The sequence below is a fragment of the Pistacia vera genome, unplaced genomic scaffold (assembly GCF_008641045.1).
Source record: "Pistacia vera cultivar Batoury unplaced genomic scaffold, PisVer_v2 Contig342, whole genome shotgun sequence".
NCBI lineage: Eukaryota > Viridiplantae > Streptophyta > Magnoliopsida > Sapindales > Anacardiaceae > Pistacia > Pistacia vera.
Window position 1 is genome coordinate 154,291 of NW_022196160.1, and position 18,872 is coordinate 173,162.

Genomic DNA, 18,872 nt, shown 5'->3' on the forward strand with positions numbered 1-18,872 from the left:
TTTCCAAGGATAAAAGTTTCACAAAAGTCTAGAGCAGTTACAACATCACTACCAAAATAACCTTGCTGTTTCAATGCATTCATACCATTCTGGCCTATATGGCCTAACCTCAAGTGCCATTTTGCTGCAGCAAATATGTTAGTAGATAATAAAACAGAATTAGAAACATCAGGATAGAACTGCCCATATAATATATAAAGCCCATTTTTCTTAACCCCCTTCATTAACACATTTCCATTTTTGTAGACTTCCATACACCCATTTTGAGCCTTATAAGAATAGCCTGATTCATCTAAGGTTCCCAAGGAAATTGGGTTACGTTTTAGTTCAGGTATAAACCTGACCCTAGTTAGTAATACTAACTTACCATTATTCAGCTTAATGGTTATATCCCCTATCCCTTGAACCTCACATGAGTGGTTATTCCCCATAAAAACAGTTTCTTGTTCCCTAGTTTTAAGTCTTTGAAACCAGTCTTTGTTAGGGCTCTTATGGAAGCTACAGCCTTAGTCTAGCACCCATTCATTGCCTCTAGCCTTAGTCTAGCACCCATTCATTGCCTCTAGATGTATTAGAATGGTAAGGGCTTCTGATATTTCCAGGTTACTACTAGAGCTAGCTAGGTTTGTTTCTGTACTGTTCTGTTTGTTCTTTTTAATCCAATCATAGCAGTTTTTCTTTAGGTGCCCTACCTTGTTACAGAAGAAACATTTCCTAGATTCCCCTTTAGTCCTACCATTTCCTTGCCTATACTTCTTGTTTTTAAAGTCTACATTTCTCTGATGGCTTTTTCTAGTATCTTTACTAGATTGCCCAACCTCAACTTTCCCTTTCACAAATAGATTGCTACCAGTACGCTTCTGGATCTTTAATTCTAATTCCCTAGATTTTAGTCCAGAAACAATCAGGTCCACACTAGGTACTGTCCTACTATACTAGAGTGCATTCTTTACCACTAAGTATTCTTCACGTAGGGAATTTAACAGAATCATAGCAAGGCTTGAATCTCCTAGTTCTTGGTCAGTACCTTTTAGGGTTAGGGTCATTTTTAAGAATTCATCAAGATTGTCATCTAGGGATTTAGCTATGTCCATTTTATATGAAAATAAAGCACCTTTCAAGAAAGCTAAATTAGGGGCAGATTTAAGAGCATACAGAGATTCGAGTTTAGCCCATAATGGAATTGGAGATTCCACACCATCCACCTTTTGCAGCACGGTGTCTGACAGGTTCATAATGATCAAATTGTATGCTTCTTCATCCACTTCTGCCTTTTTCTTTTTCTTTTCTTCTGGTAATTTGGACTCATCTTTTTCCAGTGCGATTCCAACCTTGTTGTGAGATAACAAGGCCTTCATTTTCTTTTTCCATGTATTAAAATCGATCTTCCCATCGTATTGGGAGATCTCCATACGAGTAGTGCTTATTGTACTGTAATGACAGGGCAGGACAGTCTAAGGAGTATGTGGCGTTGTTATACCAGAGGTTGCCAAGTACTGCTAGGCAGTTTTTAAGGCGGTTACTAGTTTTCTAGCCGAGATACCCTTAAACAGATTCAGGACGATTCAAAACCCTAATTCGAAAAAGAAAACCCCAAATCCTAGCAAAACCCTAATTTCGATTTTGCACGAATTTCGTCGATCCCTTGTGTTTGTGACCAAATCTAACGAATTAATCCCAAGACTCAGCAAGATTCGAAGTCCTAATGATCTAGGAACCTTTAAATCAAAAAACCCCCAAAATCTGACAAACCCTAATTTTCAAATTCGTCAAGAGTTACACGATTTCTAAACCTAGATACACCTTAGAACTTTTGGCTCTGATACCACTGTTGTAATTTCTCCTAACTTGAATCAAGCAAACATCAACCAAAACACACAATCAACGCAAACCAAAACAGATTCAACACACAGTATTTACCGTGGTTCACTTGTTCAATATTGAACAAGCTACGTCCACGTTGAGCTCCAGAATATGGATGCTCGTTGCACTTACTATTACGATCAAGCACGGTTACAACCCTCAACTCTCTTCTCGTTACAAGATTTCAACCAAGATCAAAACTAGCTTGAGAATAACAAAGATAAACCTACAATCTAAACTAAGAACTCTGCACCAGGTTCCCACCCCACTAAGAAACACGACTCAGTGGATAGATTATCAGCAGATTTACACACACACAAAGCCCTAATCTTGAACCCTAATCTGGTAACTTTGAGAGGTATCAAACAAAGAGAAGACTCGTTGTTTGTGAACTGAAAGGTTCTCTGCTTTTATAGGTTTGACTCAACTTAAGTCCTCAGCCGTCAGATCTGTTCTCAAACCAATGATCAGGATGAAGTCTCAGCTTAAGTCAAAACGGTGTCGCATAAGGCTTCACATATAACAGCTTCAAAGAAGTTTACAATAATGAAGTGTTGCGTTAAAGTAAAAAAATCTGGCTCCAGAATGTAGTCAACAAATATTGTCTGTCAACATTGTGCATTGATGAAGTGGAGTAGCTCCGAGTGGAATCAGTGACTTGTTTAGTAACCTTTGGGAGGTGGTGGTGATTTGTAATAGTAGGGAGGAAGAGGTGAAGGAGATGGTGGGGGAGGAGACCTATAGTAGTAAGGTGGTGGTGGTGATGGAGATAGAGGAGGTGGGGATTTGTAGACATAAGGAGGAGCAGGTGATGCTGATAGAGGAGGTGGTGACTTGTAAATGTATGGAGGAGGAGGTGAAGGTAAAGGTAGTGGTGGTGATTTGTAGACATATGGAGGAGGTGGTGACGGAGATGGGGGTGACTTATAAATGTATGGAGGAGGGGGTGAAGGAGAAGGTGGTGGTGGTGGTAGTGATTTGTAAATATATGGAGGAGGAGGTGAAGGACAAGGTGGTAGCGGCGACTTGTAAATGTATGGAGGAGGTGGGGACTTGTAAACATATGGAGGAGGAGGTGATGGAGATGGTAGGGGAGGAGATTTGTACATATATGGAGGAGGAGGTGATGGTGATAAAGGTGGCAGCAACTTATAGACATATGGAAGAGGTGGTGAAGGAGAAGGTGGAGGTGGTGATTTGTAGACATATAGAGGAGGTGGTGATGGAGATGGTGGTGGTCGGGACTTGTAAGCATAAGGAGGAGGAGGTGACGGAGATGGTGGACGTGGTGATTTGTAAACGTATGGAGCAGGAGGTGAAGACGAAGGTGGTGGCAGGGACTTATAAACATAAGGCGGAGGAGGTGATGGAGATGTAGATGGTGGCAGAGGTGGTGACTTATAGTAATACTAGTGTGGAGGAGATGCTTTTGGAGGTGGAGATGATTTATAGTAATAAGGAGGTGGAGGTGACTTGAGCGGCGGCGGTGGCGACTTGTAATAGTAATGAGGTCGAGGTGGAGAAGGTTGCGGTGGCGACTTGAAATAGTAATGAGGTCGAGGTGGAGAAGGTTGCGGTGGAGACTTGTAACGGTATGAATTTGGTGACTTATAATAATAAGGTGATGGTGAAACAAAATTGCAAGGCTTGTAATCAGCAGCTACATTAGTAGCAACCAAACATAATGCCAATGCATAAACCAGTTTGCTTACTTTCTTAATGATTGAAGAACTAGTTTTGAATGATATCTGTGAAAGTTGAAAGAAATGAAAGATAAACTTCTTAATTGAATGATTCTTTGTATTGATTAACTAACTTGTTACAAAAAAGTAGCTGCTTTTATACTTGAAAGAAACGAAGTGAAGTGAGAGTGAAAAAGAGTAAAGCAGCAGCAGCTAACAAACTATGAAGAATCACTTATGAAGAAGACTTTTACATGTAAAGTAAAATGACATCGTTTGTGAAACTTCCAGTCAGGTCCTCACATTTTGAGAACTTGCAGTTAGCACCATGAATCTTTGGTCAACACTTCCCCTCAAACTAAGCTACTTCTCTTCTCCATTATTTTGGCAACTTTTAATCTTCAACATTTCCCCGCAAACTAAATTGATTCTACTTTCTATCAATAAGGAAATTGACTCTTCTTCCTGCTCTTGTCGTTAGAACTTATTATCAACAAAAAATTCTGCATTAACATAACTGCTGATCTGCTAACATAACCACTAATCTACTGCATTGATTCTGCATTAACATAACTGCTGATCTGCAAACATAACTACTGATCTACTGCATTTATTCTGTATTAACATGACTGCTGATCTGCTGTTTAACTGCATTGATTCTAATCTGCTGTTCAACTGCATTGATCCCAATCTGTTGTTCAGTTGTGAACATGACTGCTGATCTGCTATTCAGCTGTGCTTTTAACAGGTTTGCTAATACTTAACCTCTGCAGTCATTTCTAAATCAGCAAAAGGCATGGCAAGAACATTCAATTTTTGTCTCAGTTCTTGAAATTGAGTCACTGATAGAGCCTTGGTTAGCACATCTGCTATTTGTAGCTGGGAAGGTATATTGATAATCATATTTTACACTATGATTTTGCATTGAATTTTGATAGGATTTAGGATACTTTTCATACAATTTGGGCCATAATTGCTACCTAATTCTATTAATTTGTCTTTGTAGGCCTAAACGATGATGTTTTTTAGTATAAATGACAGTTTTGAGCGTAAATTGTGTACCTTGAGCTTGGAAACTCGGAATGACCTGAATTTAGAAGCTTTGGAAAGCTAGAAGAAGAGCTACAACTTTCATGTTTTGGGTTTTTCCTAATTCTGACTGGACAGGGTGAAACTTGGCTTGAATTCGTGAAAAGTATGCTGGGAACTGAAGAAAAAAAACGTCTTGGACGTGCTTCAGTGTTTCTACCATCACTTGAGCTGTAGACCTCTGATGTGCTTATTCTTGAACGACAAGAACTATAATTGAAAGGGATACAATTCATATGTTCAACACTTTTCCAGATTCAGACTCTATCAGCTCAAATTTGGCCCGAAATCTCTCGCTGCGGCGAACCTGCATCAGCTGTAAAAATAAAAACGACCGTTTGGCTTGCTAGGCTTGGTCCTTAGTGAAGAGGATAAATTAGAGCGAAAAGGAAGAGAAAAGGGTCTTGGTTCGTCATTTGGGGGCAGATCATGGAAGGAGAGGATTATGAAGATTTGGGCTTCAAATAGAGAAGATGTCTCAATCTTTTGCTTGTTTTTCAATGATAAATCTTGATTCAGTTTGTTTTTGCTATTTTATTTCATTTTTGAGTATGAACTAAGTTGTTTTAATAGTTTTGATGTAACCTTGATACATATTCATTTATATGTTGATTTCTTTGAGTTTTAATTTCATGATTGAGTGTTTATCTCTTTGCTAATGACTTTTGGATGCTTGATCACCTTTCAAATGTGTGTTGTTCACATGAAGACTGAGAAGTGATTGGTGATTGTGCCTCTTGGGATAAATACCGTAGATTAGCAAACGCTAGAGATAGGTTTTGCGATCTATGAAATCTAGATAGAATTCCATAAAGCTTAAAAGACTTTGAACTATTAATCTTCATTTTGTTGGGTGGAGCTTGATAGGGATAAGTAGGGAAATGTAGCCTGGAAGGTTGTTTTACAATTTAGGAATTCGTTTTCACCAAGGAATTAAACTTGGGTAATAGATTCTATGATTTGGGTTAGCGTATCTAGGTGAAATCACCACCCTAGTATTTTTTTTAGCATTGTTTAATTAGTTAAGTTGTTGGGTTTTGCTTTAATTTCATTATCATTCATTTATATTTGTTTAATTTGTATTTAGTTGTTATTTTCCATCATCCATTTTATTGTTGCTTCAATTAGGACTTAAAATAGAGAAATCGGTACTTAGTAACATTATCCTCGTGGGAACGATACCACTCTCACTTTATTACTTTGTGCGACTAGTGCACTTGTTATTTTTGCATGTTGTAGTAAACACGCATCAAGTTTTTGGCGCCGTTGCCGGGGATAGTTGATTATTAATATTGATGTAAGTACTATGTGTAGTGCTAATTGAAGCTTTTTTTTTCTTTTTGTAGTTAATTGAATTTTGTATAGTCTTAAGTATGAGAATGCTTACCCTCTTTCGTGCAAGGCAACGTGAATCACTATATGAAGCTTGGGAAGGTACACGAGTGTTAAGGAATGGTCCACATATGGTTTACCGTTTTTGGAGATAGTCCAAACATTTACAATGGGTTCTACGAAATATTCAAACGATGGTAGATGTGGCAGCAGGCGGAGCCTTAAATAACAATACCCAGAAGATCTTTATGAATTACTTGAGCTGATGGCCAACATACCTACAAAGACCTAATGAGAGAGCAATGCCGAAGAGAACAATGGGTCTACATAAAGTCGATGTGTTTCGCCACATTATCTGCACAAATTGCATCACTTGAAGCCCAATTGGGAGGTATGAATGTAAATTCTATTCACTCACCCTTTATAACTTGTGAATTTTTTGCAAGAACCATGGGAGTGTGGAATGCTAAGGTGAAACCAGTTTTCTTCTCAACAACGGAGCAAGTGAATTACATGTTAGTTCACAAGGCTACAAAGTGACTTTTCCTCCAATGCTTACATCTTGGTTGGGAGAATCACCCAAATTTGTCCTGGAGCAATCAAAGCAGTCAATCAAATCAAAGGACAGTGCCAAACCATCAACCAGTGGTGAATCATCAACCATGTAGCAAAGAGTGTCAAAATTGGAAGATATATTCGAAGAGTTCATGCAAGAAACCACAAGTTTTATCACTGAGACACGCTCAAACTTCAGAAATCAAAGAGTGTCCATTCAAAATTTGGAGGTTCAAGTGGAGCATTGGTTGAACAATTGACAAGAAGATCTCAAGGTTCTTTGCCGAGCACAACGGTCACAAATCCTGAAATAATTAAATGTCATAACATGAGGAGGGATAGTTGTTGGAGCAACCTCACAATGAAGGAAAGTTGGAAGAACTTGAAGACAAGATGATGAAAAAGGAAAATCTGAAAGCGGAAAGGTGTGCAAGATACTTAGGGGAATTTCAACCAAGCAACTCACCTCACAAGGAACAATTTGAGGAATTTGGTGTAAATGCCGCACAAGTCCAAAATTGGTGTTGGAAGAGACTCCAAACATTGGACCCACCAATCACCATCTCATCTCATTACGCATATACGAATTTGAAGTTCCGAAAGATGCTTATGAGAATGTCCGAAATTCCAAAGGAAAGACCCAAGGTGGCAATGGGAAGTGAACCACCCCACAAGGATCCAGATTGACGAAGGACCATGGGAAGTCGAGCTTCCAACTATAAACAAGCGCTTCTTGGGAGGCAACCCAAGTCTTTTCATTGTTTTTCATTTCATTGCTGTTTGAATTTGTTTAGTTTTCTTATGATTTGATTTTTTTTTTTAATTTTGTGTTTTTGGGTGTTTCAGGTGAAGTTTAAAGCTAAGGAAAAGGAAAGAAAATGCTCAGACTTTGCCGGGCGAGAAGTTCTTCTCCCGGCGAAGCACGTCATATGAAAATGAAGTTAAAAAGTCCCAGACTTCGCCGCGCTTCGCCGGGCGAAGTAACTTAAAAATGATACAGCTTCTGTATTTTTTCGGCTCGGCGAAGAATTTGTCTTCGCCACGGCGAAACCTGGGTTTTATTTATGTTGAACGAAGAACTTCGTCGCGGAAAACCTGAGATTTTTTTTAACCCACCTTCATTCTCTCCATTTTTTGCGATTTCAACCCTAGCCTCCAAGAATTTCATTTTCTCTTCTTTCAATTTCTCACCTTTTTCCCTCAAATTTCTTGCACCATTCCACTCCCTTACCTCTTTAAACAATCATGCACCTTCAATTGCCCCGTATTTAACCCATTTTGAAGAAATTTTTAGCACCCCCTAGGTTTTGAAAATTTGGAGCTTTCTCTGTGATTTTTAATGAATGGAAGTATTGAAGGTTGGAAAGCTTGGGCTTGGTAAGGTTAAGAGTTTTTATTCAATTTATTTTGTTCACTTTCAATTGTGGATTTGTTTTTGTTGAAAAATTGCTTGAATTTGTTGATTGTGGATGTTGTTGAGAACTTGAAGATTGAGTTGATTGGTGGATTGTAGAAATTGTTGATTTTGATTTATATTTGGTGTTGAGGAGTCGGGTTTGTTGTGTTGAAGTGCTTTTAGCAAATTTGGGAGTTGTGTGAAGAGGAAGAAGTAGAAGAAGATTGAAGCTTGAACCACTTTTCTTTTTAGTTTTTGCTTTTATTTCTTTATGTTTTGTAAGTAGGAATTGATGTTGATTTCCTGTTTTTTTAGCTCTTTATTTGTTTTTTGTTTAGATTTTGGTTTAGTTCAATAGGTTGAGATTAGGGTAATTTCTTTCATATTAATCGTGAGGTGATCAACACCATTTGGCACCATAGACTTTCAATTGTTTGACACATAATGAGGATGAGAAAGCCAAGGAATGGATGCCAGGATTTAGCACAAGATCAGCCTTTTTAGATTAATCAGGGGAGTATCCGTAACCTTTACTTTTGTTTTTTTTCTATTCCTTGGATGTGCATGATGTGACATTGGGGACAATGTCTTTTAAGTTCGGGGTAGGAAAATTTTGAGAATTTGTGTGTTTTAGTTTGTTTGTGTGTTTTTCTTTTGTTTTAAGTTCTTTGATTGTTAAATGTTTAGTGTGTTTTGTTTTTGTGGTTGTGTTGTTGTTGCCTAGATGAATTGCTAAGTCTAGGATGACTAGAATTGTGGTGATTTTTTTGGAAAAATGTTAAGCATTGCTTCAAGTTTATGTTTTATTGACTGAATTTTATTGAAGTTTTGTTGAGTGTTCAACCACCATTTTCATTTATTTCGGCATGCTAGATTCATTTTATGTGGTTAGGTAAGTTTGATAATTGGTGGACTCTAGAACCTAGTTAGAAGTGCTTGAGACAAATTCTAGGATTAGACATGGTTGAGGAGATATTTGGCATTCTTTTTGGAACGTTTGAGTCTTTTCTAGCCACCTATGAATGAAATTGTCCCTAGTCCCCATTGACCCGTTTTGATCATTATTGCTTTATTTTTCTTGGCTAACCAAAAATTGTCAATCCTTATACCCTAAACCTCTGTCGTACCCTTAGGAGAATTCGATCCTAATGCAAACACAGAAGGGGAAGAGTTGTACGAATCAACTAAAAGAATAGTTTTAGGGTTTGTGAAAGGGCAATAAAAATAAAGAGGTAGTTCACCTCAATTCAATTGATTGTTTTTACTTTAAAAAAAAAAAAAAAAAAAAAAAAAAAAAAAAAAAAAAAAAAAAAAAAACAATTCTTTTGCCAAGTTTAGGTATCTCGGCTGGAAATCAGTAACCGCCTTAAAAACTACCTAGCATTACTGGTGATCTCTGGTTTAATAACGCCATGTCACCCTTGAACTCACTTCCCGGCGGCGCATATTTGGTATCAAAAAAAAAAAAAAAAGATACAAGTTTGAGGGTTGTAATTAGTGGACACGTTGATTGGTGGTTGAGTGATGAGTTGGATTTTTGATTTGAGTGTTTCATGAGGAAAACCGAGTTCTCTTACTTTGTATTTCCTATCTTTTTTCTTGGAACCCATTTCCCGAGCCTAACGTTACAAGCTTGCAAAGACCTTTTGATCCTTAGTGATGTCTCTTCTACATAGTAGAGTAGTTTCCATACTTAGGCTTATGGAGTCTGCCACCATTTGATAAACTTTACATTTTCGCATAAAATAATCTGGGAAGTTGGAATGTGGACTGAAGTGGGATCACCTACTCGGGGACTAATAGAGAAAGATAGTCGTGCAACTTAAACTTCTTGGAGTGTTGAACTTTTCTAGTAATAAATTTTCAACAACCTTAGAGACTTGCATAAATTCTAGGCAATTCTCGTGTTGAGTTTGAGTCTAATTTTTTATTTGTTCATTTTCAGTTTGTGTGTTTTGTGTTTTTTGGTTTGTTGTTTGCTTTCTTTCTTTGGTTTTTATTCTTTATGCTCGAGGAAAGAGCAAATCTTAAGTTTGGGGTATTTGAATATCATATTTTACACTATGATTTTGCATTGAATTTGATAGGATTTAGGATACTTTTCATACAATTTGGGCCATAATTGCTACCTAATTCTATTATTTGTCTTTGCAGGCCTAAACGATGATTTTTAGTATAAATGGCAGTTTTGAGCGTAAATTGTGTAACTTGAAGCTTGGAAACTCGGAATGACCTGAATTAGAAACTTTGGAAAGCTAAGCAGAAGAGCTACACTTTCAGTTTTGGGTTTTTCCTATTCTGACTGGACAGGGTGAAAACTTGGCTTGAATTCGTGAAAAGTACGCTGGGAACTGAAGAAAAAACGTCTTGGATGTGCTTCATTATTTCTGCCATAACTTGAGCTATAGACCTCGATTGTGCTGATTCTTGAACTACCAAAAGAATAATTGAAAGGGCTACATTCATAAAACAATATTCCAGATTCGACTCTATCAGGCTCAAATTTGGCCCGAAATTCTTCGCCGCGGCGAAACCTGCATCAACTGTAAAAAATAAACGACGCGTTTTGGCTTGCTAGGGCTTGGTCCTTAAGTGAAAGAGGTATAATTAGAGCAAAAAGGAGAGAAAAAGGGTCTTGGTTCGTCATTTGGGAGGCAGCTCATGGAGAGAAAGATTATTGAAGATTTGGGCTTCAAATTAGAGAAGAGTCTCATCTTTTGCTTGTTTTTCAATGATAAATCTGATTCAGTTTGTTTTTGTTATTTATTTCATTTTTGAGTATGAACTGAGTTGTTAGCTAGGGTTTTGATGTAACCTTGATACAATGATTCAAATTTATATGAACTGATTTACTTTGAGTTTTAATTTCATGATTGAGTGTTTATCTCTTTGGTTAATGACTTTTGATGCTTGATCACCTTTCAAATGTGTGTTGTTCACAATGAGAACTGGAGTGATTTGTGATTTGTGCCTCTCGGGATAATACCGTAGATTAGCAACGCTAGAGATAGGTTTAGCCGATCTTAATCTAGATTAGAATTCCATAAAGCTTAAAAGACTTTGACTATTAATCTTCATTTTGTTGGTTGTGTAAGCTTGATAAGGATAAGTAGGGAAATGTAGCCTGAGAAGGTATGTTTTACAACTTAGGGAATTCGATTTTCAATCAAGGAATTAGAACTTGGGTAATAGATTCTATGATTTGGGTTAGCGTATCTAGGTGAAATCAACACCCTAGTATTTTTTTTAGCATTGTTTAATTAGTTAAGTTGTTGGGTTTTGCTTTAATTTCATTATCATTCATTCATATTTGGTTAATTTGTATTTAGTTGTTAATTTTCCATCAATCCATTTTATTGTTGCTTCAATTAGGACTTAAACTAGAGAAATCAGTACTTAGTAACATTATGCTCGTGGGAGCGATACTCACTCATCACTTTATTACTTTGTGCGACTAGTGCACTCGCTATTTTTGCATGTTGTAGTAAGCACGCATCATACATACTGAACTGCAATTTTCTTTGTAAAAACTTGATCCCTGATGTAGTGAACATCAATTTCAATATGTTTGGTCCATGCATGGAAAATGGGATTTGCGGCAAGAGCACCATCACTCACTTTGTCGCACCAAATAACATGAGGAGTTTTCAGGTTCAATCCTAACTCTGAAAACATGCTCTGCAGCCATGCAATTTTAGTGGTTGTGTTAGCTAACGGTCTATACTCAGCTTCGGTTGATGAAAGGGCAACCACCTTCTGTTTTCTTGAGCTCCATTGGATTAGATTAGGACCAAAGAACACACAATACCCACTTGTCGACCTTTTGTCATCCAAACTACTACCTCAATCAGCATTAGCATAAAATTCAATGCTGAGAGATGCTGTTGGTTTGAACTGTAGTCCATAATATTGAGTGCCTTTTATATACCTTAAAACCCTTTTGCAAGCCTGCCATTGGAGCTCAGTAGGAGCTTGAAGGTACTGACTTAGTTTATTTACTACAAAGCTTATATCAGGTCTAGTAAGGGTAAGGTATTGGAGATCTCCTATGGTACTCCTATAAAGACTAGGGTCTTTGAATAAAAGACTATCTTGAAAGTAGAGTTTTGTACCAACAGCCATCGGGGTAGAACATGCATGAGAATCCAGCATTTGTGTCTTGATAAGTAAATCAACAATGCACTTAGTCTGTTTTAAGTGAATACCAACAGGTGTTCTTGTAGCTTCTAACCCCAAAAAATATTTGATAGAACCAAGGGTCTTTAAGGCAAATTGATCATTCAATTCTTGAACAAGCTGATGTATGGATGAAGAGTTGGATCCAATAATCAAAATGTCATTTACATATATAAGAATATATATAACATGATCAAAAATTTTGCAAATGAACAAACATGAATCAGAGATAGAATTTTAAAACCCTTTAGCAATAAGTGCAAACTTGAGCGTGTTAAACCAGGCTCTAAGGGCCTGTTTTAGACTATAAAGAGCATTGTTTAATTTGTAAACATAAGAGGGAACAGCTGAGTTTTCAAATCCATCAGGTTGTTGCATGTAGACAACCTCATTCAAAGTACCATTAAGAAATGCATTATTTACATCCACTTGTTGGATGTCCCAACCATTGGTTACAACAAGTGTGAGAATGATCCTAATGGTGGAAGGTTTAACTACAGGACTAAATGTTTCAAAATAGTCCAACCCAGGTGTTTGTTGGAACCCTTTAGCAACCAATCTAGCCTTGTATTTTTGCAAAGAACCATCAGCATGAAACTTGGTTTGAGATACCCATTTATTCCCAACTACATGCATGTCACTGGTTCTTGGTACCAAAATCCAGGTGATATTTTTCATTAAGGCATCAAATTCCAACTGCATGGCTTCTTTCCACTCAGTAGTGGCTAATGCATTGGTGTGCTGTCGTAGGCAACCAAGATTAAAAACCTTCCTAACCTAACTACTGAACTGTAAATAGGGTAAGCAAGGGTCGATCCCACGAAGAGTGTCTAGCCAAATTTTTGATGATGTGAAAAAGGCTGGGGGGTTTTGAGTAAAATAGAAAACTATCTTAGCAAAAATCAAAACAAAAACAATTCAAATCGAAATCAATTAATATAACGAAACTTGGTCTCCGTCAACATCCACCATCGGAATCTTACAACTGATCATTGATGCAAAATTAAATCAATTCATACCTGAATATTCACCGTTGGAACTATTTTCCTATCTCTCCTTAATTGTAATTAATTAAGAAACAAGCGATCTTAATTAATCTTACCACTAAACAACCCTAGACAAGCGCTCAAGATTTAATCTAATGGCAGCCTTAAGAATTAGAGAAATCGATGAAGCTAAACAACACAAACACAAGCGGTTGTATTTAATTTAGTTGAATGTTCCTCTTAAGATTACTAATTCCTGACGCAGCAAATTATTAACCCTAATTGCTTCACAAGTTAGAGGGATCAAACAATTACGGATTTGATATCAAACTCAGCAGTAGATTGCAACAAATAATACACTAGTAGGCCTCCTAGTAATTAATTGCATCAATCATGAAGATATGCACAGACTAACATTCAATACTCAAACACAAAAATTGAACATTAAAATAAAATAGATTAGATCTCACAGTTGGTTGATTCCGAGGTCTCCGTTTCCGACGACCAAGTTACAAAAGCTTTAGCTGCTCATGGCCATAATCCCAAAACTCAAAAAGAAAGAAAAATTCCAGAGAAGAGAAGAGAGAGAGGCGTGGTCCCCCTTTCCCCAAAACCTAATCTGATCTCTTTAGCCAAAATCCAGTTCAAGAATTTGAATCCCACTCAATCTCCTAAAAGAAATATTCTAATATCCTAAAATAACATTAATCCTAATTTAATTCTAATTAATTTAAAATAAGATAGAGTCCTAAAATAAAATAGGAAAGTGGTGATTCTGAGCTGTAACTTGCGTGCTACATGTCCTCAAATCTTCCAATAATAAACTGCTCAATTGATTTGCATGACAAGGCAGAATGCTCCAGGACGTCCAGTGTAGATGCGTCAATTTCAAGCTCGATTCCAACCTTGATTCAGTGAGTATCTATCTAAACTCAAAACATGAAAGTTGTAGATAAATTTCTTATCATTCCACAGCATTTTTAATCATCTCAATCGGAGCTCGGATGAGAGAGCTATGCCCAGATTACGAAACAACGTTGAAACTGTCCGAATTCACTTAATTAGTTCCGTTTTACAATTAACGCCTCCATTTGCATCCTAAATCAAAATAGAATAATAATGAGTACATTTAAGCAATAAATACGTATAAAAGACTAAACATTAAGGGGGGTAAATATGACATTTTGCATTCCCATCATGCATCTTTCACAGAATAGGGTTCAGGGAGGACATGTGTGTTGCCAGATAAAATAAGTGCAGTTTTGCCTGAATGGTTAAGGGTAACTGAAGAGTTGGTTTTAGACCTTGTTAACATTGGGATGTGTGTTAATACTTGGAGGCTGATCAGTTGATGTAGTGAGAAATTGTGAGGGTGCTAAGTCAACTACAAGAGGGCAGTGAGTAAGATCTCGAGCAAAAGATGATTGAGAAGGAACAGAAGGATTAAGAGGTGGATAAGAGGTTAGATTGATTTCAAGTGTATGGTTTGAGGATTTGGCATCAGGTTTCTTATAGGGAGGAGGTATTAGTTCAGATGTGGAATTTTGGGAATTAGATACTGGATTTGATAAACTAGGTATTGAGTTTGAAAGATTTAGAGAGGAATTAGTAGTTGAATTGGACATATTTTTAGGAGCAAGGGCAGACTTATAGGATGGTAATGGTGAAATAGAATGAGTGGACTTATAGGATGGTAATGGTGAGGTAGAATTCGATACTCCAATTGTTGAAGGAAGACTAACTTGAGAGCTCGGTTCTGTTGGAGAGACCTTTTTACTGGACACAACTGGTGCTTGAACTTTAGAATAGGGAAAGCTAGTGTGTGACTCATTGAAATATGATTCTCTGGGAGCTAAATTATTAGGCTGACCAAAACCAGATTTAAAAGTAAACTCTATTTCATGAAATTTAACATTAAGAGTGATGTAAATTTTTCCTTCGGCACTTAGACACCTATAACCTTTGTGAATTAGGTTGTATCCTACAAACACACATTTTGAAGAGTGAAACCTAAGTTTACGTTGATTATAATCTCTCAAATGAGGAAAACAAGCACACCCAAAGACCTTTAAAGAATTGTATAAGGGTGGTCTATCAAATAGCAACTGTTAAGGCGAAATGAAATCCAAAATAGCAGTAGGCATTCTACTTATTAGAAATGCAACAGTGTCAAAAGCAAACCACCAGAGATACATAGGCATGGATGCATGTGTTAGCAAGGATAGACCTGTCTATGCTTTCTTTCACCACGTCCATTTTGTTGATGCACATGAGCACACGAGTACCTAAACTGGATTCCTGATTTTGTTAAGTAAGGCACTAAACCTCTATACTCACCCCTTTTGATTAGATTGTAAGCAATGTATTTTATGTTGGAATTGTCTCTCGGCTAAGTGATGAAATTTGATAAAAACAGATTGCACTTCAACCTTGGTTCTTAAGGGAAATAACCATGTAAATTGGCTATAATCATCTAGAAAATGGACATAGTATTTGAACCCTTCTAGAGATGCGATTAGAGCAGGACCCCATATATCACAATGAATCAATTCTAATGGTTTAGTGGCTCTAGAATTAGAGATGGGAAAATGGTTTCTATGCACTTTACCAAGTTGGCAGGCATCACAAAAGGATAGAGCTGGAATAGTTTGTGATGAATCTGAGTGCACTTGACGCATGATTTTATTAAAAGCTATTGAGTGTGGATGACCTAGACGATTGTGCCAAAGTGAGGAAGTAGTTTCTTTGTGGCTAACAGCTTGCCAGGCTAAGGATGGGCAGTCAGTGATGCTGGACTTAGAGTTGGGAGTAGTATAAATAGATGCATCTACATCAGACAAATGATTTCTGTGTATGTCAACATGGTTTGTATTTAATGAAGTTGCAATATCAGACACATGAGACCAATTAACAGAGGTAGTATGTAATGGAGTATTGACAGTGAATGCTGATTCAATAGTCATATCATAATTATTATTAAATATGGCAAAACAATTAGCTTTAGCAACATCAGACACATAGGCACAATTACCAGAGGTAGTATGTAATGAAGCATTAACAGTGCATGCTGATGCATTAGACATATCAGAATCATTATAAAATATAGTAGAACAATTAGCTTTAGCAACATCAGACACATGGGAACAATTACTCAAGGTGGTATGTAATGGAGCATTAACAGTGCATGCTGATGCATCAGATATGTCCAATACTAGCACAATGTGTCAAAGTAGAACCAGCTTTATTGAAAGAAACAGAATTACAATTGTTCAAAACAGATTCACTGGCCATTTTATTACTATTATTTTTAGTACTGCTATTTTTAAACAGTATGTGGACTTATTCTTAAGGTTGGACACAAGATTATTACAAGTAACAAAACTTGAGGTTTTAACACAGCTTCCTATAGACTCATTATCAACAACAAACTTATTTTTAACAGCAGACTCAGGTTCAATGGGAGTAACTTTGGTAGGTTCAATTGATGAGACAAAGCTCTGAAATTTAAGAGGTGCAATAGAGGTATCAAAGGAAGGTAGAGGACTGATAGAGGGAAGTCTCAACTGATAGAGTCCAACATTAAGTTCTCCTTGCAGTAACACTGCCCTCGAAAGTTTGTCCTTAACAATACAACAATCAGAGTTAAATTTTACAACAGCATTGTTATCCTTAGTGAACATAGATATACTAAGGAGATTTTTAGTGATTCTAGGTACACACAAAACGTTTTTTAAATGTAAACATTTAGATTGTAAAGAGCTAGGTAAAGAAGTAAAACCAATATGTGAGATGTCAAGAAACTCACCACTACGTACTTGTAGCTGATCAGCTCCGCCATAGTTTTTGCTAACAGTCAACTGATTGAGGTTATAAGTGACGTGATCCGGAGCTCCGGAGTCCATATAACATGCAGGATCTTGAGGAGTTTTGGAGGCAATTGATGCAACAGGTAGATAGGATGAAGGTTGTGAGTTAAGTGGTGAAGGTTGTTGAGAGGCAAAGTAGGCTTGAGTTGGTGTTGTTATCTGTTGGCTTGGAACTGTGAAATTTTGTGGTTGTGAGGCAAAATGTTGTTGCTGGTGATTAAGGCCAATATAGTTGCCATGTGATTGTGTTGTATTAAAGGAGACAAATCCAGGCTGTAACGACTGTGAAGAGATCTGGCTTGTTTGATTGTTTGGATTGGTAAAGAGTCCATTGTGTTGCTTATTGGAATTGAAAGATCCATTCCCAATTAAGTGATTAGAAGAGTTGAATTGTGGAGATGCACCACTTACAACACCTATGGAGTGATTATTTGAGTTGAACTAAGGAGGGGCACCATTGTAGTTGGAATTGTACCGATGATAACATTGCACAGCAGTGTGCCCAATTTTGCTACATAGTTGATGAATTGGCCTACCCCTACCGTTTCCTCTACCTCTTCCTCATCTAGAATTCATAAATCTAGTAGGTTGATAGGAAATAGTTGAAGCACCATAAGGATTAGAAGGGGCTGAGTGAAAAAATTGACCATAATGGACAGAGGGAATTAGAGCAAGTAAAGGACAACGTTGTGCAAATGATGGAGGAAATTGAGATGAGGAACTGGAAGGGTTTACAGGATCATTTGAAGGATTATTAGTGTTGATAAGGGATGGCTTAAAACCAGCATTACTCACAGCAGCAACATGAATAGAACTAGTTGAAAGATCAATAAAATTAAACTTTTCTAACCTCAGCTCATACTTCTGTAATAAGAACTGTGCTTCTTGAAGTGTCACTATATCAAACTTGGATTCTCGCTGTGAGGTCAAGTTAACCACTACTGCATCAAACTCCAGTCCTAAACCGTGTAACACATACTGCAAAACATCTTCATTAGTGATAACTAGACCACTAACAGACAAACTTTCGGCTATACTTTTACTTTTCATCTTCTTGACATACTCACTAATGCTCAAATTGCCTTTTTGTGTAGTTTGTAATAAGTTTTTCAAATGTAAGGCTTTGGCTTTAGAATCACTTAGGAATTCATGCTCAAGAGCAAACCAAATCTCAGAAGAGAGCTGACACTTTGATATGAAACTAAACATGCATTCAGAGATTGAAGCAAGTAACTAAGTGACTAGAAACTTGTTAGCTCATTTCCAAACGATATATGCCGGATTAACTTTTCTTCTAGTTAGGTTATTTTTTGACAGAACACCTTCCATTTCAAAGGAATCATCAATTTTTGATGAAATTAGAGGTTGAGGACAAGGAATTAAACCTGTGAGGTGTTCTTCCAGCTTATAAGCTCCAACAGTAGAGAGAGCATGTGATTGCCAAAATCGATAGTCGTCTTGATAGTTGTCTTGCGTCAACTTTGGATTAATCACTTGTAAGCTTGAAGAGAAGATCGAGGAGTGTGAATCAGTGGAATTTTGGAGCTTATTCATGCTATTTGCAGAGAGATTAACACCAGAAAAATCAGCCATTGACGTGAGTCTAGGGCTCTGATACTATGTGAAAGTTGAAAGAAAAGAAAGATAAACTTCTTAATTGAATGATTCTTTGTATTGATTAACAAACTTGTTACAAAAAAGTAGCTACTTTTATACTTGAAAGAAACGAAGTGAAGTGAGAGTGAAAAAGAGTAAAGCAATAGCAGCTAACAAACTATGAAGGATCGTTTAGGAAGAAGACTTTTACATGTAAAGTAAAACGACATCGTGTGTGAAACTTCTAGTCAGGTCCTCACATTTTGAGAACTTGCAGTTAGCACCATGAATCTTTGGTCAACACTTCCCTTCAAACTAAGCTGCTTCTCTT

The 18,872-nt window shown here is 37.1% G+C and overlaps 1 protein-coding gene and 1 pseudogene across 1 annotated transcript; both read right to left on the reverse strand.

The window, feature by feature from the left end:
• Nucleotides 1-2,525: 2,525 nt before the first annotated feature.
• LOC116138587 lies at nucleotides 2,526-4,448 on the reverse strand (annotated as a pseudogene).
• A 7,882-nt stretch (nucleotides 4,449-12,330) lies between these two features.
• On the reverse strand, nucleotides 12,331-18,538 carry LOC116138588. Its single transcript, XM_031424301.1, has 7 exons — nucleotides 18,261-18,538; nucleotides 17,557-18,146; nucleotides 16,895-17,361; nucleotides 16,450-16,699; nucleotides 15,688-16,290; nucleotides 14,384-15,060; nucleotides 12,331-12,834 (listed from the first exon to the last, which is right to left on the reverse strand). The coding sequence occupies exons 1-7, from the start codon at nucleotides 18,536-18,538 to the stop codon at nucleotides 12,331-12,333; spliced, it is 3,369 nt and encodes a 1,122-aa protein (XP_031280161.1).
• Between the last annotated feature and the right edge of the window lie 334 nt (nucleotides 18,539-18,872).